General features: G+C 40.9%; 1 protein-coding gene across 1 annotated transcript in view; it reads right to left on the minus strand.

The window, feature by feature from the left end:
- Vsig1 (V-set and immunoglobulin domain containing 1) overlaps positions 1-22,891 on the minus strand; it is a 160,010-nt gene that overhangs the window by 77,084 nt on the left and 60,035 nt on the right. The window contains exons 7-8 of the mRNA XM_026789341.1: positions 21,900-21,948; positions 20,812-20,902 (exon numbers count right to left, since the gene is read on the minus strand). Coding sequence (XP_026645142.1) covers positions 20,812-20,818 — 7 coding nt within the window. The 5' untranslated portion in view covers positions 20,819-20,902; positions 21,900-21,948. The remainder of the gene's footprint in view (positions 1-20,811; positions 20,903-21,899; positions 21,949-22,891) is intronic.

A 22,891-nucleotide genomic window follows, 5' to 3' on the forward strand; every position in this document is an offset into this window, starting at 1 on the left:
GATTGATTCTGTTGTTTCTCTGCATGGTTTGGGTGTTGAAAAGTCTGTCTGACAGTGTTGCTAATCACAATTCCCCTGAATACCATCTTTCTAGATTAGAAGGCTCTTATGACAGCAGAATAAAAGACATATTGTACTATGTGTATGGAATATTGCTGGGGCTATTTGCATTAAGGTGCCTCTGCCTGCTGCATCCTATCTAGTGGACAGATGGATTTATAGAAGAGACAGCAATCACAGGGGCTTATTTCATATTTGTATCCTCCACAAAATTTAACACATTTGGAAAATAATACTCTGCAAGTTTTAGGGATGATTCAAGATAGAGAAAGTCTTCATGCAGTCAGCTCTGGGGCTCTCCTTGAAAACTACCAGTTGAGTCCAGGCTTACTCATTTTTAAAGCTTTTATCTTACTAAATGTGTATGTAAATGATCCGTGTCATTGCCGTGAAAAAGAAAAAAATCTTCTGTTACGGCAACAGATGCCTGTAGTAGCTTTTCTAATATTTTTTGGTTTTGATTTTAAAGACAAGGTTTCTCTTTTGTAATAGCCCTTCCCTGCCTGTCCTGGAACTTGCTTTGTAGATCAGGCTGGCTTCGAACTCACTGAGATCCACCTGCCTCTGCTTCCTGAGTGCTGGTATTAAAGACATGTGCCACTACCGCTCAGTTAGCTTTTCTACTCTTTAAGTATAAGGTATAATGTTTCCCCATTCCCTTGAGTCTCAAAAGATAAAATGGAGCTGGGCAGTAGTGGCGCACGTCTTTAATCCCAGCACTTGTGAGGCAGAGGCAGGTGGATCTCTGTGAGTATGAGGCCAGCCTGGTCTACAAGAGCTAGTTCCAGGACAGGAACCAAAAGCTACAGAGAAACCCTGTCTTGAAAAACCAAAACTAAACAAACAAACAAAAAGGATAAAATGGTTTGAGAGGAGGGTTCCTTAGACCCCTTCCCAAATAATGCAAGCTATTTCTGTTTGCTGTCCTGTGTTGCCCCGCAGAATTCAATGGCAAGACCTTATTGCTGAAGACACCACACACTGGTACTGATTTGGAGGCTTCCTCTTTGCTGGCTAGCTTTTGCAGTGTTGGAAGGTGCCATAAACAGTTCTTCCCAGCAGCAAACCAATGCAAACTCCAATAATGACCCATCTGGTTAGGTATGCCCATTGGTTCAATAGTGGCATGGCTATTTTAGGAGTAACCATACATTTTCTGATTAATTAACGCACAATCCACAGGTGGGGATGCTGGGACTGTAAACCTAGCCAAGAACTCATGACTGGGGAGGGCCTGGGCCCTAGGGAAGAACCTACTAATATTGGTTTGTTAAGCTGACATAGAATCACATTGTCATCTAAATATACGTCTTCATACCTATACATAAGTGTAGCTCTTAGTCCTTATCTGAAAAGCTTCTCTTTGCAGTTAATGGCAAGTAATAAAAAGACTCACATTGGATCTGATCAAAGTGCAAAAAAATAAGTTCCTGTGACTGTGGAGTATTAGGCTCTAAATGGGACACACAGAGACACACACTCCCCCTCCATGCTGCAAGGCTCAGAGAATATCACAGAGAACGTAGGAAAATAAAGGACAGACGCCAGAGTCGGAGGACTGATGATCAGCACACCCAGGAGCTCACCGCAGCTGTGGCCACCTACACAAGGACCCCACACATTTCATCATGCCAAGGGGAAGGGCTCATCAGGCCACAGCTCTTCTCTGAAGGACTCCTAACGGGGAAGGGTGGCAGAGGGAAGGGGGGTTACTTTCTTCAGTTATGCAACTACTCCTAAATTGCTTAACCACCTTCCACCTTTACTCATGCAGGCAAGCCTATTAACCTCAGAGGGTCAGGCACAAACCATGAAAGTAGGAAGTAAATTTGTAGGAAATAAGTGCTTTAGTGGGAGAATGGGAGATGAGACAGTTTAATGGGGCAAGGAGGACTAAAATTCATTATACACATGCATAAAACTGGCAAATAAAAATTAATTTTTCAAAATGACAAAATTGGTGTTCCCTCCCTGCCTTGTCTAATAACTTGTGCCACTAGCCCATTGGATTCAGGAAGCTGCCCCATTTCTACTTCTTGCTCTACAAATGTATCTAGTTTAAAACAAGGCAAAATGATAGATAAAAATTACCTGCTTTCTCTAATTCTATACTATGACTTCACATGTCTTTTTTCCCCTATAAACTTCTGGGCAGTGGGCCTTCTAACTTGGTGTGGTGGCTCACTTGAGAAGCTGATGCAGAGGACTGAAATGAGTTCCAGGGTAACTAGGACTACTGGAGTATATAGTGCGAGACCCCGTTTCAAATAAAAATGATCCATGCCACGTGCAACTTCACCCAACCCTATCCTGCACTTTCTTCTCCAGGACCTAGCCCAATGGCCAATCCTCCTCTCCTGTTTCCTCCCACCCATCAATTCTAGTCTGGTCCCACATTCAGTACCCTGGCCTAGTCCGACTAATCCCTAGGCTTTGTCAGGCCCGTCTCATGCCACATCCAGCCTTGCCGCCCCACCAGATCTCCTCCTAACACTCCAGGCTTGGACCAGGACACATACCCTGCACATCAGTCTAGACCCCTCTGCCCACCTGACTTTATTCCACTAAGCCATTTCCAACCTCTAGGCCCAACCCACATAACACATCCTCTCTTCCAATCCTATAGAAATGTTTGACTTAATGTGAGCTTTGTCATTATGAGGATACAATTTTAACTTTGTAAATATTTAGCCTTTTACATTTTTCCCATTTTTAGTTTTTTTATAATTTCATATGTGAGTATAATATATTTTTGTCACCTCTCCCCTCCTTCCCCATTCTATGTCCTCCTGTACCCCCAGTCCTTCTTAAATCCATATTCTTATTCTCTATACGTATATGTCGGGCTGACTACTTAGGCACAGACAACTTACTCGAGGGCTTGTCTCTGAAGGAAACTGACCCTCACTCTCCCTTAGCAGTCTCTGACTCCCATAGCCCTTCACCTACGCACAGCGTCTTGGAGCCCTTCACCTAGCCATGCTGGAATGTCAACTAGATACTTAACTTTTCTGTTGTTAGTATCTCACTATGGAGCCTAGGCTGGGCTTGAACTTGCAATCTTCCTGCCTGAGCTTCTGAGTGCTGTGATTACAGGTGTGAGCCACTTTGACTAACTTAGTTAATATTTACTGAAGACCATCTGTTTTCTTGTCTTTCCCCTAGATACCCTCATTACTAATGGACCTCTTTCTAAGTACTTTCTAATGATTTGTACTAGTATATTTACAGAGAAAAATACAGTTTGAAGAGTAAGATTCAGACCCTGATCAACTGCTCATAGAAAATCCCTTTCCCACAGAATTATCCTCTAGAATGGGTACTCCTGGATTGATTCCAGCCAATCATTTTAAATAATCCATATCTTTTTCTCACCTATTTGGATAATTATGTATTCTTCTACTGATTTCAGCTCTGCTATATATATTCTAATGCTCAAAATTTGAGGTCAGAAAATTATAGCTACTCTGTGTGATCCTTCATTTTGCATTCAACATTATTGCACACTGCTCTGCCCTCGCTGTGTGCCCGATTATAAAGGTTGAGAAGTCGGCCTGAAATACAGTAGAAGCATGCTTGTTAAAAGACAAAGCACAAGTGAAGTAAGAAACGGCACCACAATTTACACAGAAACACATAATGGCATTCCATCCCAACAAAACAATTTCTCCTTGCTGTTATTTAGAACCTTTATTGTAGCACACAAGCTATAGGGTGACGTCACTGTTAGGCTACTCTACATTTAAAGAAGCAGTAAGGGTTATATCAATATCGACAATAAATATTCCATTCACATTTCTATTAAAACACTACTACAGAAGTCCCTAGGCTTCAAGACTTAATCACATTATGCACGGTTCCCTCTCTCTGGCTGGTAATAAGCACTCTCGAGCTTTTGAAACCAAAAGACACCACTTTGCTAGCAGAGCAGCAATTTCTGTTGCAGGCTTGCAATCAGGTCTTTATGCTGAATTCAGTCCTGCTTCAATCTATCAAAGCGGCTTTCGACTACGGACTTCTTATACTAAGCCTTTACTTTCCATTCCGTGTACTGGTCTGTAAAAGAAACGAATGGCCACCTGGACACTGGTAAGCTGCCAATGGAGCATAGCTGTACTGTGATTAAAAATGACTGTGTGTGCCATGTCAGCCTGCTGAGCTGGCAGATGGATCACAGAAGGCTGAGATCTCCACTACCTGAAGTCATACCAGGACATTTTCATCCCCCTTGAGATTCAAAGATACTCAAAATGGTAGCATTAGCACGCTAGCAGGTAGAAGTAATAGAAATGCAATTGGATTAACATGTAGAACCTCTTATGTGCTACATATACATACTAGGGACATTCACAATTGAGTTTTCAATTCAAGCCTCATATTGACTTCAAGTAGTCAGAAAACAGTACTGTCTTCATTTAACAAGTAAGGATACTAAAGCTCAGAGAGATTAAGTTATCTTGATTACATAGTCAATAATAGATCTAGAATTTGAGCCAAACCTAGCAAGACCCAGGTCCCATGTTCCTTTTCTACTATAGGATTTCTCTTAGCAACGAGAGACAAACTGCCTATTACCTGCCTCTGCTCCTGTTCATATCTAAGGAAAGCAGGAGTCTATTGGTAATTTCATTTACTTTGCCATTTTGCCTAGGTTTAGCCTGCCCTAAATTTCTCCTTTTTTTCAAGACCGGGTTTCTCTTTGTAAGAGCCCTAGCTATCCTAGAACTAGCTCTGTAGACCAGGATGGCCTTGAACTCACAAAGATCTGTCTCTTTCTCCCGAGTGCTGGGATTAAAGGCAAGCGCCACCACCAATCAGCTCCGTTTTTTACCTGCAGCTTTTCTTACAAAATCCAACATGGCTATCCTGTTGCCTGCCTTCCCACTTTGCCCATAACAATGAGTTACTAGAATGTCTCAAGCTTACACACTGGACAAATCAGTGCATCACACGGCCTTTGTACTCCAAAATCCTTGAAGTCATTTTCACTTAAGTCTAGGAGTATTAGGTTCTCCCTTCTGCTGAGGACAGAGGAAAGAGCACCACCACAAGTGTCTGTAAGATGACAGTTTACCAACCTGTGAAGGAGCAGAGATTCAAGAAAGAAAACAAGGTGGGAAGACAGCTGCCTTCGCCTGATGCAGTTCTACTCACACGGGGACGAGCCGGTCAGGGTTCTTAGGCCAATGCGGAGACATCTGGCACCTTGTGGCGCTGGGCATGTGAGCCTTATTATGATAAGGCAGTATGTGGTGAAGACTGGGAGAGAGAAAAGCAGAATGAGCCATGTGCTATTGAAGGACAGAAAGGAAGAAATGGAGCGGGTGAGGAGTGTGCCAATGGTGGAGGCCTGCTTGCCACTGGAGCCATGGCGAAGTCATTCTGTGTTCCCATCAAACACAAGACCTATTTACACAGGAGACATACAAGATTCTATCCAGATTTTGGTATCAGGTATATTTCATGACCAGAGGTAAGAAAAGCATTATATAAGCAATCAAAATAAAGAGAGGCAATCCAACTCTAAGGAATGTGGAAAGTGCTTCAACAGATGCTCCTGCCTCACTAGGCATAAGAGAATTCATCCCAAAGACAAGACACAAATGTCAATAATGTGACAAGTCCTTTTCCCATCACACAAATCAAGATCACCACAGAATCTATACCGGTGAGAAACCTTACAGGGTCACCAGATGCTCAACTCTTAGAAATCATTAGAAAATTCATGTAATGGGTACACTTCATAAAATTTCCTAGTATATCACACAGCAATTCATCGTACCAGTCCTCCATACATTGATCAAGTTATTGCACAGATTCAAATCCTTCAATTACTTTTCAAAGTTTAGTCAATATTTAGAAAGTTCTAGAGTTCTTATAAATTTAGAAACAATGTATCTCGATTTGAACTTTATAGTCATCAAACATTTGTTGTAAACTGAATTATTTGTGCATCTATTTTGGTGATATAACTATTCAAACATCAAATATTACAAATATGTAAATATACCTAGAAAGAACATTATTTCCCTGCAATTATTTCCAATTCCACATAGAAACAGCTTGTCTTTAACTTCAAGTATCTTCCTTCTGTGCCTTTGCAATCAAAATGTCAAACATTAAAAAAATTAGGAAATCAACTTCACTAGGCATGATGATATATATCTTAATTCCAGTACTCAGGAAGCAGAGGCAGATGGATTGATACCAAATCCAAAGTCAGCCTGGTGTTTGTGGCAAGACTGTCTCAACCGACCTCCCTAATCCTGGAAGAAAACAAGAGAACTTAATTTTATCCCAAGTTTCCTATATGCAGCCTAGAACACAGCCTCTCCTGGTACTCACCATAAGAACTGTATGGCGGACAATGAGGGTTGCTGAGAAGCCAAGGACAATGGCACTGGGTTTTGATCCTACTTCTTGTTCTGGCTTTGTGGGGGCCTAGCCAGTTTGGATGTTCACCTTCCTAGACCAGGATGGAGGGGGGAGGACTTTGCACTCCACAGGGCAGGGAACCCTGACTGCTCTTCAGACTTGAGAGGGAGGGGGAGAGGAGTGGGGGGAGGGCGGGAGGAGTGGGAGGCTGGGAGGAGGCGGAAAATTTTTTTTCTCAATAAAAAAAAAAAGAAAATCAGCTTTGTTTAAACCATAAAAAAAAAGAACTGTAGTTTACAGTGGAGGTGTTTCAATCCTTCATACAGGACCTGCATACCCTCATCGCCTAAAGCATCACCACTGAGATCAAGGTCTCTTCAATGGTGGTTAATACAGAATGCAATGCACACATCCTGACAACACAGTCTGGTCGGGTAACAGGTCTACAACATGCCAATATACAATAGAGAAGAGGATGTCATCGTCTCGTCTGCTCCGGGACACTCTAGGAGTCATTTAGAAAAAGATACTAGAAAAAAATCTTGAGTGCCATGTGAAAAAGACCATTTGGGCAGGGAACAGCAGAGATTCAGGGTCAGGGATGCTTTACTCCCTCCACATGAGCTGGTTCTTCTCCCTCTCTCCCCCTTCCCTCCCGCCCCTCCCTCTCTTCCTCTCTCCCACTCCCACTCTGCTTCCTCTAGAGATTCAATCACCAGGACAACAAACAAACAAACAAAAACAGAAAAACAACTTAATTTTAGTGGCTGCTGTAACATCATGAACTCTATCTGTGCCTATACTGTTCCTGATACTCATGTCAGATATGGTAACTGCCAGGCTGTTTGACTCCTTCACAGATCCATTTTAGTCTCAAAGCTCCAATGGTATTATGAATTAGCAGCAGAAGTACTGTCAGGCTCTGGGTAGAGATGAGGACCCGGGCAAGATGCTTACAACAAGCTGCAGAAAGGGGACAGTCCGGGGTTGGAGAGATGGCTCAGCAGTTAGGATCACTGACTACTCTTTTCAAAGGGCTTGGGTTCATTCCCAGTACCCACACAGCAGCTCACAACCATTTGTAACTCGAGTTCCAGGAGAGCCTACACACTCACACAGATATACGTGCAGGCAAAATACCAACACACATAAAAAAATAAACACAAAAGAAAACAGAAAGGGGACACTCAGAAAGCCTGGAGAAATGGAAACATAGGGCAGCTAGTAAGGAAGGCAGCAGAGAGTCCAACCGACTCCCAAAGGTTAAAGCCCAGGAAAAAGCCCAGGACAAGAACTTACACAAGACTCTCAGTGGTGTCTTTTCTGTGCAGCAGACCTGCACAAAGATGTTGGGCCCCTGTATCTCCAAGGACATTGCCCAAAACAAATAGCTCTTTTAAAGTCTGACTTGCAAGAAGAGAGCATTTGTGAGATGGTATGTGCTCAAGCTACCCAGAGAAAACAAAATAATCTGTTATTACAGTTATTTTGAATTTTTGAGAACATCCTACCAATCTCCCTGCTTCTTCTCTTGAATTCTATTTCCTACCTCACCTTCCCAAAGAATCCCCTTGTGAGGTCTCCAGCACACAGGGGCCTCTCTCCCACAGTTCAGCTGATGTTTATTATATAAATGTCCCTAAGGGCAGCCTTGTAATTTGAAGAACTTGTGATAACATCATTCACATCTAGCCCCATATCCAACATCTGTAGCTATTCTTTTTTTATTATATAAAAGAATTGTAAATTTAAATATACTTTGACCATATTATTCCCCTGTCCTAAATCATCCCAGATCCCTAACTACACAAATTTAAGTTCTTTCTCAAAAAACAAAAGCCCAATACAACAAAATTCCCCCCAAAACAAAATAAAACATTCAAAACAAAACAAAAAAACTGTAACCAAATAAAAGCACATAAAAAACTGTTGAGTTGATTTATATGTTGGCCAACTACTCCTTAACATGAAATCTGCCCTGGAGTAGTTGCTATAGCCAGTGTCACTATTGGAGAAAACTGATTTTCCCTCTCCCAGCAGGTGTAAATGACAGGTCAGTTGCTAACCTTTACTGATAGTGGTCAAACTGGATGGCTGCATGTAGAAGAACCAAAATAGATCCACAATTATTACCCTGCACAAAAATTAATTCTAAATGGACCAAAGACCTCAACATAAAACCGGGTACACTGAACCTGACAGAAGAAAGTGGGGAATAGTCTTGAATTCACTGGCACAGGAAGACTTTCTGAAGACTTAGCACAGGTACTAAGATCAACATAAATGAAACTTCTTCATGAAATTGAAAAGTTTTTGTAAGGCAAAGGACTGTCAATTGGACAAAGCATCAGACTATAGAATAGGAAAAGGTTTTTTTTTTTTAACCAACTCCATATCTGATACATAGGACCAGTATCTAAAATATATAAGGAATTCTAAAATCTACTTATCAAGAAAACAAAAATAACACAATTTAAAATGGGGTATAGAGGGCTGGAGAGATGGCTCAGCGGTTAAGAGCATTGCCTGCTCTTCCAAAGGTCCTGAGTTCAATTCCCAGCAACCACATGGTGGCTCACAACCATCTGTAATGAGGTCTGGTGCCCTCTTCTGGCCTGCAAGCATACACACAGAAAGAATATTGTATACATAATAAATAATAAATAAACATTAAAAAAATAAAATGGGGTATAGATCTAAACAGAATTTTCAATGGAAGAATCTCAAACATCTGAGAAACACTTAAGGAGATGTTCAACATCCTTAGCCATCAGGGAATTGCAAATCAAAATGACTCTGAGATTCCATTTTACACCTGTCAAAATGGCTAAGATAAAAAACACAAGTGACAGCTCAGGCTGTTGAGGATTTGGAGTAAAAAGAACATTCATATATTGCTAATAGAAGTGCAAATTCTGACAGACACTATAGAAATCAGTGTGGTGTTTCCTTAGGAAGCTAAGAATCACTCTACCTCAGCAGGCAGCTATACCACTCTTTAGGCATGTACTCAAAGGATGCTTCATTCTACCACAAGAACACCTGCTCAACCATGTTCATTGCTGCTCTATTCATAATAGCCAGAACCTGGAAAACAACCTAGATGTTCCTCAACAGAAGAATGGATAAAGGAAATGTAGTACATTTATACAATGAAGCTATTATATAAAAAAGAGAATTATTATTAGTAGTAACTTATTATAGTTAAAAAGGAGAATAAATAGATGACTATGGATACATGGGGGTTCTAAATGGGAAGATCAATAGGGAAGAAAATGGGAGAGGAGAATGATGAATATGGTGAGGGACAACTGAAACTAAGGGACATCTGAGAGATAGTATGGAAAATTAATACCATAGAAACTTTTAAAAATATATATACATATATGAAGGCGATTTAAGTGAAATTGCCAACTAATGGGGGAGGGCACAGAATCCCAACTAGACATCTCTTATCACATGTAACTATTATTTATATAGTTAAATGTGTGTAATTTGTTGGTTCTACTCTTTAGTCTTTGGGGGGCCTGCCACCCAGCTCCCAATAAATTCACTGAGACTTATTCTTTCCTATAAATGACTGGCCTTAGCTTGGCTTGTTTCTAGCAAGCTTTTCTTATCTTAAATTATCCCATCTACCTTTTGCCTCTGGGCTTTTATCTTTATTCTATATTTCTTCCTTTACTTTTTCCTCTGTTGCTGGCTATGTGGCTGGCCCCATGCGTCCTCTCTCCTTTTCTTCTGCCCCTTTTCCTTTCTCTATTCTATTTATTCTCTCTGCCTGCCATGCCCATCTATTTCTCTCTCTTGCCTAGCTATTGACCAGTCAGCTCTTTATTAGACCAATCAGGTGCTTTAGACAGGCAAAATGACAGTTTCAAAGAGTTAAACAAATGCAACATAAATAAATGCAATACATTTTTTGCATCAGTAAACAAATATTTCATAGCATAAATGAATGTTAATACATCTTAAAATAATATTCCATAACAAATATGAGTATAATTTCTACAAAATGTGGCATGCTGCTGGAAAGCATATCAGATTTGGTGGTAGATTTTAGAATCCCATCCTTAGTATATCACTTAGCTGTATGAAATGAGGAAAGTCAAATTTTCCTGGATCCCTGGTTTCTTTAGCTATACAACAGAGATAAAACCTACCTTACAGAGTATAAACATTGCACACAATGAACTTCTGAAAAACATATCAGGCATTCAAGCAGTTCCACAGTTATTACATGCCACGTATTTCTTAGAAACTTACTCTAGTTCCTTCACTTTACGGTTGGAACCTCTGAAACCTCCCCAGAGACACTTTACTCTGCTGTTACCCAACACATTTTGACTATGTGAAATGTGCATTGAAATAAAAAGAGAGGCAATGTTACGATAAGGTCTGAGATTGGACCTTAGCGGTCCATGGCGAGTGAGAGACAGACACCCCATGCAAACAGTGCTCATGTGGAGGGCTTTTATTGAGAGAAAGAGAATGGAAAGAGGGGAGTGGAGGGGGAAGGCCAGTCTCTGGGGACAGGTGTGGCAGAAAAGAGAGTCTGAGAAAAAGAGACGAAGAGACAGAGACAGGTGGCACAGAGACTTACCTACCTCTACAGAGGAACTGTGGGAAAGAGAGCAGGAACGGATGGAGCTTGTCTCTGAAAGGGGGCTTTTGCACCTGTGTACAGACTACATAGTGACGTAGCAGCCATAGGACCCTGGGCTGGCCAGGGTACTGCTTGAATGCATCTTGCCAGGTGACAGCCGGCAGGACGGCATCATGCCTGAACCCCAACAGGCAAAATAATCAACAAAAAGGCTCTGAGTTTCTTGGAAGAAGGCTAGACACAAACTGTAGGAAGTATGTACTATGACAAACTGGCCACTACAGCAGACTACCCAAATCATACCCACAATACCACATGAGTTGAATGAACAGCAACAGACAGAAGTCCCCACCTCTTGCACATGTGACAGCTTTCTGCCCCCCTAGCAGTGACTTGTGAAATGCAAACCAATGAGCCCCACACTGGGAACTCAGAAAAGGTTGGCTTCCTGATAGAACAGGTCTTAGGAAGAAATACTGATCATCTAATCTTACTTTAAATCCTCCTATTAATGTAGGACTGTCTTGGATTTTCTTCCAATACCCAGACAGCATATTTGATAGTCCTACATAATAAATTTTATATGTTCACTATTACCATCCTTAAGACACTATCACCATCATCCATATAATATATCCTCATGGCATAATGAGTGGTTTTTGCTCACTTTTCTCTATTTTATCTCTTTTTCTCTGGACTAAAGTTCAAATTCCTTGGATTATTTTCCATTAACTTTTATTCTCTCAACATAAAGAATTTCTAAATATACACTACAATTTTTGAAACATCAATATTCTATATATATATATATATATATATATATATATATATATATATATATATATATATTCTATATTTCAAGGAAGTTCATTTATATATCAATTTAGAAATTTCAAAGAGGCACTTTGCATACAATGATTTCTCAAATAAGCTCTTTAAAAGCTTTATCATTAAAGACTTTTGCACTAAACAGAAATTATAGACACCATGAGACTTACTTCACTGGGTCAGCTTGGCTAGATCACAATACCCAGAAATCTCTTCTACATGTTTCTATGAAGGTTAAGCTTTCAATTTCCTATCAGGAGACTGAATAAAGTGGCATAGGTAGGTCTTGTCTAGGAAGTTGAAAGCAGTAGTGGAAAAAATTAGCATATTAATAAGAGGAGAGTGGACACGAATTGCAACATAGGCTCTTACCTGGGTCTCTACCCTGCAGATTTTGAACCTTAATTACATTAGCTGATCTGTCTCTGTCTGTGTGTCTGTTTTTCTCTGTATTTCTGACTCTCTGTTCTGTTTCTCTGAGAATTCTAATACATACATAACAAAATTTATATTAATGTGTGAATACTGTTAGTTAGGTTTTCAATTGCTGTGGTGAAGCACTATGAAGAAAAGCAAGTTGGGGAGGAAAGGGCTTATTTGGCTTACACTTCCACATTGTAGCTCATCAATGTAGGAAGTCAGGACAGGAACTCAAACAGGGTCAGAACCTGGAGGTAGAGCAGATGCAGAAACCATGGAGGCGTGCTCATTACTAGCTTTCTTCCCTAGGATTGCTCAGCCTGCTCTCTTATAGAACCTAGTGTCACCAGCCCAGGGGTAGCACCACCCACAATGGACTGGGCCCTCCTCCCCCATCAATCACTAATTAAGGAAATGTTCCACAGCCATAACTTATGAAAGCCTTTTCTCAATTGGTTCCTCTCCTTTCATATTGACATAAAACTAGCCAGCAGGATACCATGAACCTCAAAGTTAGATACATCTGGGTTTAATTGTGTCTTGTTTTTCCATGTATTTAACTAATGATGTGAGTCTTCCAAGTCCCCTCCTCTGCTGAAGTTGAAATAATATTCTGGACCTCTCAGAGCTATTACAGAGACTAAAGGAAATCACGAATATAAAGCATTTCACACAACAGTTAATACAAAGTAACTATTCAATAAATGTGAAATATTTCCAGCTGAATATAAATCCCCATGCTAGCCATGTTACATAGGAACATTTTGAGAGACTACCACTATCACTGTTCTTTTCTGTGACTCTTTGCATGCATTTTGATCACAGAGATAACATCTATATTAGAACTTTATATTTTAAAAAATTCATTGCAAAATGGTAACTAACAATAACAAATTAATTGATCCTTCTGTAATTTGCAATTTGTGTATTTTCAACTTTAACATAGATTGCAAAGCCATGGCTGCCAATTTGGTTTCACAAACTCAAGCTCAGGGAGCCACTGATTGATGCTAAGAATGGAAGCCAGCACCCCACCAGAACCAGAAGAGCTGAGGCACCTGTACCCAATTCAGAGAACAAAGGAATGACCCCATGCCTTATTCACGTTCCCCTCACTGAAATAGAAATGGGCAAGAATGATATGAATAAAAACAACACATTATACTACTGTCATTTTCCTCACTGCCTGCCATATACAGCTTTGCTGTTTTAATCATTCACACAGACGCTTCATTCTGGAACCTTCCAGGGTACTTGTCACAAATTTCAACTCTCAGATACTGGTTGGTTTCAAATACTGAGAGGAAATCCCTGACACAAGAATTTGGAGGTGGTTCAAACACAGAAAAATTGGTCTGTGAAGGAAATGGCATTTCAGGAAATGAAGTGGTTTTGGTAAGAGGCGCTTCCTTAAACCTTAACTGATGGAATTAATTAATTATTTAACAAGTTACTGGGTGCTTATCACTGTGACAGATGCTCAAAACATAGAGATGCCTAAGACATAAGCTATGTACTCAAGGAAAGAAAAGTTAACAGGAAAAAGATTATAACATCATAAATGACAATCTAATGAAAAAATACCATAAGATATAGAATGTGTTACAGGAACACAGAAAAGATACACAAGTTAGCCTAATGTGAAAAAGCATTTGAAAGATCAAGAAATATGAGAAAGAAATATCTGAGCACCTATATGAAGGGGAAAAGAAATTGAATCAGAGTTATGGGCATGAAGCAATGGAGGCAGAAAGAGGAAAGACTGGACGTACTCATATGGAGTGACCTGTGCAAAGGGCCAGGAAGCAAGAGAAAAGAGGGAGGGTCTACGTTTGACAGCGCAGCAGGTAAAGGTGCCCACCAACTTCAGTTTCATCTCGGGAATCTGCATGGTGGAAAAAAAAGACTAACTCCCCAAAACTTGTCCTCTGACCTCTCTACGTGTACCTTGATACATAAGAACATAAGCAAACATATAACAACTAAATGTAAAAAAAATAAAGTATACTATCTGTCCTTCCATCCATCCATATCACATGTGTTTTCCAGGTACTTGATCCAGGCAGGAGAGATGGTGCCCAAGAGACAATAATGGAATATGGAATGACAATCAGATATGGACACACTGAGACCTTTAGACAGCAGGGGGATAAGACTCTGGTACATGGCAGCACCCTGAGGTGAGGAGCAAATCCAACAACTTGCTTGAGGATAACAATAGAGACTGAAAACCGAGAGCCCCTGGTTAGTGGTAGTCAGTAGATAGTTCTTCTAGGGGTGGCTCCCTGTCATATGTGCATGGCCGCAGACAGGACCGAGAATTTGGGGCCCAGGTCCAAGGGATGGCATGGTTTCTACAGCATCCTCCTCCCTACAACAGAGTGGATTACCGCAGATGGGATCTGAAAACAGAGCCCAGAAGGCTGAATTCTGGATCCCTCGGCTCTCCCACTCCAGTATATATCTCAGCACTTTGCTCTCCTTCACTCTCTGGTGCATTTAAGGGGCAGCCCTCAGCTTTGCCACCAGCCAACCAGGCTGTGTGAAGAGCATTGGTCTTTGTAACAAGCGAGAACCCACAGGCTGCAAAGCTGGGTGTAGTGAGCAGCAGCTCTGGGGACTCAAAGACGGCAAAGCTTTTAAAGAGAATGAAGGCCAGAGGGGCAACTGACTTCGAACTGGCCAGAGCTCAAGTACCAGCTGAGCTGGAGGAAAGACAACGATTAATCAATTACCATATGCCTCTCTGAAGAGTCCAGTACTAGAGGACTAAGAAAATACTCACGCACATTTCTCGTTTGCTGCTGTTGTTCTCCTCCCCCCACCCCCTCGGTGTTATTTTAGTTTTTGAAGTTGCCATACTGGCTGGTTTTACATTAACTTGACACAAAGGGAGTTACGAGAGAGAAAGGAGGCTCAATTGGGAAAATGCCTCCATAAGATCTGGCTGTAGGGCATTTTCGTGATTTATGGGGAAGAGCCCAGGCCAGTGTCGGTGGGGTCACCCCTGGGAGCTCTATAAGAAAACAGGTTGAGCAAGCTATGAGCAGCAAACCAGTAAGCAGCATCCCTCCATGGCCTCTGCATCAGCCCCTGCCTCCAGGTTCCTTCTCTGCTTAAGTTCCTATCCCAACTTCCTTCAGTGATGAAGAGATAGATACATGGAATCATAAGCAAAACAAACCCTTTCCTCCCCAAGCTGTTTTTGGTCACAGTGATTCGTCAGAGCAATAGTAACCCTAACTAAGACAGCTGCCTTCAGGTTTTCATTTTTATTCTTGTTACCGTTATTTCCTTCATCTAATTTTAATCTATGTATTTGCTCCCTTTGTTTCCCTCACACTTTTCTGCTTTTCTATTTCCTTTCCTTTATGTGTTTTCTTCATTTTCCCTTTCTAGCTCTCTACTTTTATATAATTCACTTATCATTACAATTACTTTAATTTCTAACTTTGTAACTTACTGTGGTGGTTTAATGAAAATGGCTCCAATGGGCTCGTTTATTTACATGCTTAGCTGCCGGCTGGTGAACTGTTTGAGAAGGATTAGGAGGTGTGTCCTTATTGAAGGTGGTATGTCCTCCTTGGAAGAGGTATGTCACTGGGTGCGAGCTTTTGAAAGCCACGTCTCTCTATGCCTGCTGCCTGTGGATCAGGATATAAAGTTCTGGGGCTTCTGTTCCAGGGCCATGCCGGTCTGCTTGAAGCAAGTCCCCAATTAAATACATTTTTTTAAAGAGTTGCCTTGCTCCTTACGTCTCTTCACAGTAATAGTAACATAACTAAGACACTTATACTACATTCTTGTTACCATTTGTTTGTACATAGTTATTGGTGGCACAGCAGTTGGCTTTAATTAATTTTAATAGTATTTCTGTATCTGGATTGGTTTAGTATTGTGCTGTAATATCAATTTGTTTTCTCCTCTGTGACCATTCCTGAGCAGGGACACCTTCAAGAAAACGGCTCTCAATAAAATCCTAAATCAAATGAGGAGAAACAGCTGTGCAAATTACAACTCATAAACCCAAATCTCCTCCCTCCCCCCCCCAAAAAAAAAACAAGGTAAAATGATTCCTCCAAAAGACTGCAACTTCTCCACTACAGAATCTAAACATTCTGAAATGGCTGGAATGTCAGCAAAGAACTCAGAAGTCTCATGGAAAAAAAGTGATCAAAGAATTTAAAAAAGATTCAAGCAAACTGATAAATGAAGTAAGTAAAATCAATTCAGGGCCTGGCGAGGAAATTCATCAAGGAAATTGAAATTAGGAAAAGAAAAAAAAACTAATGGAAATAAAACTCAATATGTCCAATAAAAACAAACAACAATGAAAAGCAGTGAATAATACCACCAGCAAACCAGACCAAGCAGCTCAAGAAAGAGTATCAGGGATTGGAGATGGAGAGATGGTAGAGAGCTTACAAGTACTGACTGCTCTTTCAGAGGACCCAGGTTTGATTCCCAGCACCTACATGGCATCAAACAAGCAACTGTAATCCCAGTCCTTTTGTGGCCTCTGCTAATATGGCATACACATAGTGCCCCAAGACAAACATGCAGGCAAAACACCCATACACATGAAAAATATAAACTTTTAATTAAACAAAGGCAAATAATATAAAAAGGAACCAACACATATCTCTCAGTAATATTCCTAAATGTAAATATCTTAATCTCTGCTTAGAAAACACAGACTTGAATAAATTTAAAAATCAAGATCCAAACGTACCAACTCACTGGTAAAGACAGTAAAGCAAAAGGATGGAAAAGCATGTATAAATTCAGCAAGTGAATGCTGAAAACAAGCAGGAGTAATTATAGTTCTAATAAAGTAGTCTTAGGCAAAAGTTAGAAAACAATATGATCACTACATATTATAATGAGGGGTACGTTCAATTTCATAAAACACTACTTGGCAGAAGGAAAAATAGTTCCAGACTCAATTATAGTCTATGATTTCTATATCTACTGTCCTTAATAGACAATGGTCTATCTCATTATTAATAGATAAACCACTCAGATTCAGTGAAACTCCAAAGTTACACTGCACCACAGAAGAAAGGGACTTAACCAACATCTATAGGACAATGTAAGCAACAGCTCTACGATACACATGCTTCTCAGCATCAAATGGATCCTTCTCTTAAAAAAACACATTCTAGGCCACAAAACAAATAGAAAAGAAATATCTTCTTTAATTTCATCAGGTCATAATGAAATCAAACTACAACTCAATAGCAAGAGAAACTACCTAAAATATGCAAACATGTAGATTAAGCAACACTCTGGAATGATCATTGAAGAAATCAAGAAGCATGTATAAGCCTGCTCCAACAAAGTCTGCTAGGGTACCTGGAGTCAGGGGTGGGGGCACTAAGGCTAAGGAAATGTCATATGAAAGAAGCAGACAGAAAACACAGGATAGATCCAGGAGGTGTGTTGGTAAATACCAAATCAGCCCTGAGTTTATTCCAGAGCCTGCTTAGACACAAAAGCAGAACAAGGCACAGCAGTCAGTCAGTATCTAAGCACAAGACTACTCTGTCCTTGAGCAAGCAGTCTTCTTCTTCTGTCTGGATGTGCCCTCGGCTGTACACCAAGTTGTGTCTTAGTAGATAATGTGTTCTTTCCCACGGGCTTAATCAGATCTTTCTCACAGCCCTCAAGGAGGCAGGCAGAGAAGGCAAGCTTGAACTCAATTGAGTTTTAAGTCAGAATGGACTCCAGGTGGAAATTGAGTCACATGTGGGCTACCACAGAAATATATTTAAAAATCCTATATTCAAAAAGTAAAAACACAATTTATTCAAATTTTTAGAACAGAATACAAGAGGTTCTAAGAGGGGAGTTTGTAGTTATGAATGCTTGAATAAAGAACTCAGTCACTGTGCAATCCCTGCTGAAAGCAGCAGCTATTGTAGGCTGACTGCAGGTCTCCTCCTTTCCCTCTGCTTCGTGAGATGCAATCCCCCAGTCTCATCCCCAGCTGTACAGTAGAAAACCTGTGGCAGCCTCCCCGACACCAACCTCCACTGGATCCCACATATCTTCCCCTCCTAACGTCCCTCTCTCCCAACTCTTGTATCATCCCAGCCCCCAACTGCAGCAGGCACTCCCTGGGAACCCACAGTCCACTTCAGTCAGGAAAACGGTTGGGCTGATGGCAGCAGATCTTCACCTCTCCCTCTCCCTCTGCTCCTCCGAATCCAATCCCTACTCTCACCCCCAGCTCTGCAACAGAACACATATCACAGCCTCCTTTCTCCTCCTATTCCCATCTCCAGGGGATCACACTGATATTCCCTGCCAAACTTCCTTTCCCCTGACCCACTGCTTTGTCCCAGCTCTTAGGAAGTGCCAGGCCACTCTGAGCAGGGAAGCAGAGAGGCTAACTGCAGATCTTCTCTCCCTCCACTCCTCCAAGCCCAATCTCCCAGTCTCAGGGCAGCTCTGTAGAAGACCTGCTGTGACCTCTCCTTACTTTCTGCTCCCATTCCCATGGGAATAACTAAGCAGATTCTGATGGAACATATTCTTCTTTCTTCCCTCCTGTGAAGGTCCTCTACCATCCCAAGTCCATCCTCATTCCTAAGATTCTGATGGAACATTCTTCTTTCTTCCCTCCTGTGAAGGTCCTCTACCATCCCCAGTCCATCCTCATTACTAAGTGTCAGGTCCCAATACCCAGAAACACATTTTACCTCAAATCCCCAGTCCTCACACCAATCAGGACCAATCAGAAAATTTTCCTCCCAGACAACACACAGTCACCACACTCTCCTAAGAACAAGAGAGGAAACAGAAATCAAGAAACAAAACATCCACCCAACAAAGACAAGACCAGATATCAGCACCTAGAATTAATCTTCCAAATCCCAGATGCCTAGATGCAAGCATAAAAACACAATAACAGCCAGGACAATATGTCTCCAAACATCCCAACAACCCTACCTCAATAGACGCTGAATATTCCAACATAGCTGAAACACAAGAAAAAGGACCTTAAAACAGCCTCTTTGAATATGATAAATATCCTTAAAAGAAATAAATAAATCCCAAAAGGAAACCTATAAAAACACAAGCAGTTGATGGAAACAAAACTGTCTGTGACCTGAAAGTTGAAATAGAATCAATAAAGAAAACTCAAACTGACAGAAAGCTGGAAATGAATAATTTAGGAATTCAGACAAGATCCACAGAAGTAAGCTTCACCCCCAGACTACAAAGGATGGAAGACAATCTCAGGCATCAAATACATAGTAAAAGAAATGGATTTGTCAAAGAAAATGTTAAATATAAAAACTCCTGGCACAAAACAGATAGAAAATATGGGACACTATGAAAAGAACAAACCTAAGAATAATAGTAATAGAGGAAGAAGAAGAAACACAGGTCAAAGGCACAGAAAATATTTCAACAAAATCATAGAAGAAAATTTCTTTAACCTAAAGGAGATACTTATCAAAGTACAAGAAGCATAATGAAAACCAAATAGATTGGTACAGAAAAGAAAATCACCTTGACACATAATAATCAAAACACTAAATGTACAGAAAGAATATTAAAAGCTACAAGGGAAAAAGACCAAGTAATATATAAAGGCAGACCTATTAGAATAAGATCTGACTTCTCAATGGACACCTTAAAGCCAGAATGGCCTGGACATATTTCTGCAGACTCCAAGAAACCACACTACTACACTCAGCAAAACTTTCAATCACCAAAGACGGAGAAAAATAACACATTCCATGACAAAACCAAATTTAAGCAGTATCTATCTACAAATTCAGACCTACAGAAGGTGCTAGAAGGCAAACTACAACCCAAGGAGGTTAACATATCCATGAAAACCCAGGGAATAATTCCAGACCAGCAAAGCCCAAAGAAAGGAAATACACACAACAACAACTGTAGGTAAGGCACACAGAGGTCCTTGGGCTCCCAGATGAGCACCGCAACAACCAGCAATGGTTTGCATGCACAGTTGTCTCCTCAAAGGATTATATGTATAACCTGTTTTCCACCCAGAAAGCTGAGAATGGATGCTATGTGGCCTGGTGACCTCTGTGCTATCTGTATCACCAAGCCACACCTGCATCCCCCTCCATCCTTCTCCTCATATCCTTATCTTGATCATTATTTCTCAATCTATAAAACCCACCTTTTCAGGAGACATTACGTATTCTTTAAAAACAGAAGCTCAGGTGGTTTACAGCCTGGTGTCGCACTGTCTTTATGATGGAGAAATCACACCAGATTCATCCCCTAAATGTAACATGCAGTCAATCTATAGAACTCATCTTTATGGAAGAGGTCAAGCATACTTTACAAAGAGTTTCAATGTAATCATGTCCTAAGCTTTGTTGTGCACATGGGATTGGGTTAATTATCACCACGAAACTTTTTTTTCCAGATTGTGTTGTGCTTAAATATGCCTGAAATAAACTACCTGGTGAGAGACTCCAGCTGTCTGAATCAATACGGCTACTGAGTAGTGTTTAACTGGACTTCCTTCTTACCGTACATGCATCAGCCCTCTGATGGCCTTGATGGTCTCACCCAGAAACAGCAAAATGGCAGGAATCAACAATTCTTGGTCTCAATTCCCCACTAAAAAGATATAAAGTAACAGAAAGGATGTAAAAACAGGAGCCATTCTTTGGGCTGAATCCAAGAAACACGACTTGGGAGTGCAAACTCATACAACCATTACAGAAATAAGTGTGGCAGTTCCTCAGGAAGCTGGGAATCAGTCTACCTCAAGACCCAGCTACACCACTCCAGCATATACCCAAAGGATGTTTTATCCTACCACAAAGACACTTGCTCAATCATGTTCATTGCTGTGTTATTCAGAATAGTCCGAAATTTGAAACAACCTAGATGCCCCTCAACAGAAACATGAATAAGGAAAATGTGGTACATTTATATCATGTATAATTTTATACATTGAAAATTGACATTGTGAAATGTGTAGGAAATGGATGAAACTAGAAAAAAAATCACACTGAGGTATTCTAGACTCATAAATATGGTATGTATTTGCTTCTATGTAGATATTAGCTATGAAGGCAATAATAACCAAGCTACAATCCATAGAAGGGTGGGAAGAGAGTAAGTAACTAGAGGGAATAGATAGATCTCATAAGGAAAGGAAAATAGAAAATATGCATAGATGGGGAGGGGGTAGAAGTGAGAGGATCAAGTGGGAAGGAGGAGGAGGAGAGGGGGACTGTGGGAGGAAATACAGGGAGAGACAGTTAAAATTAAGGGGCATTTCACTAGTATGGAATTCTAATACAGTAAAAACTTACCAAAATAAATACATATTATGAAGGGCGATCCAAATGAATTAGCCAAATGATGGGGAAAAATACACATCCTGTCACCAAATGAAGCTTCCAGTATGAGGATTTGGTTATATCTAATCAAGTTGGCCCCATGGGAACTCATGTAGCCATAAAATGACTCCTAATGACATTCTGCTATACCCATAGATCAGTGCTTTGCTCAGCCATCATCAGAGAAGCTTTCCCCTGCAGTAGATGGGAACAAATACAGAGACCCAGAGCCAGATATGCAGAGAGTGAGACCTTGAAACACTCACCCAGTCCTAAACCAATCGATTAAATCCGTCCCCTCAGGGCTCAGGGAACCTGCAGAAGAGGAGACAGAAAGATTGTAAGAGCCAAAGAGTACAGGGAACATCCAAGAGACAAGAGCTAAACACAGCATGACCAAGATGCAGACATGAACTCACAATGACTATGAAAGCATGCATAGGGCATGCACAGATCTGCACCAGATTCAGTCCCAGAGCTCAGCGAAAACTTGGACATAAACCCCCAGAATAATAATCCCTAACCCAGAAGCTATCCAACTGATAACCACTCAAAAATGAAAAATTAGTTCTCACTGGGGATACAAACCACCCCCCCCCATACCCAGCAATTGATCATCAACATGAAAGGTTCTGTCTCATAATATTGTGTGTGTGCGTGCGTGCATGCGTGCGTGCGTGCATGCGTGCATGCGTGCATATTATGGCTTCTGGTTTAGTGCTTTTATGAGATTCCTGTGGATGTTAACCTGTGTATATCTACATCTATATGTTTCTTTTTGTAAGATTTATTTATTATGTATACAGTGTTCTGGCTGCATGTGTGCCTGCAAAGAGAGCACCAAATCTCATTACAGATGGCTGTGAGCCACCATGTGGTTGCTGGGAATTGGACTCAGGACCTCTGGAAGGAAAGTCAGTGCTCTTACCTCTGAGCCATCTCTTCAACCCTATACGTATTTCTTATGCTTTCTCTTTTTTTCCATTTGTTTATTTTGTTATCTTCAGGTATAATTTATCTTATTTCATTTTGTTTATTATCATTCTGTTTTCTAAGAAAAAAGGGGTGAGGATTCAGATGGGAGGGGAGGTGGGAAGTGTTGTTCTTTTGGAAAACTACAACTCCCAGAATCCCCCTGGACTATGGTTGCCTGTGCGCACACCTGCGCGCAGGTGTGAGATATTCTTCCCAGATTGCCTTGGGCCCCCCGTTAAAAGGCAGGGGCCACACGAGGCCCCCCCCTCGTCCTGCCTCTTCC

Source organism: Microtus ochrogaster, unplaced genomic scaffold (genome assembly GCF_000317375.1).
Source record: "Microtus ochrogaster isolate Prairie Vole_2 unplaced genomic scaffold, MicOch1.0 UNK17, whole genome shotgun sequence".
NCBI lineage: Eukaryota > Metazoa > Chordata > Mammalia > Rodentia > Cricetidae > Microtus > Microtus ochrogaster.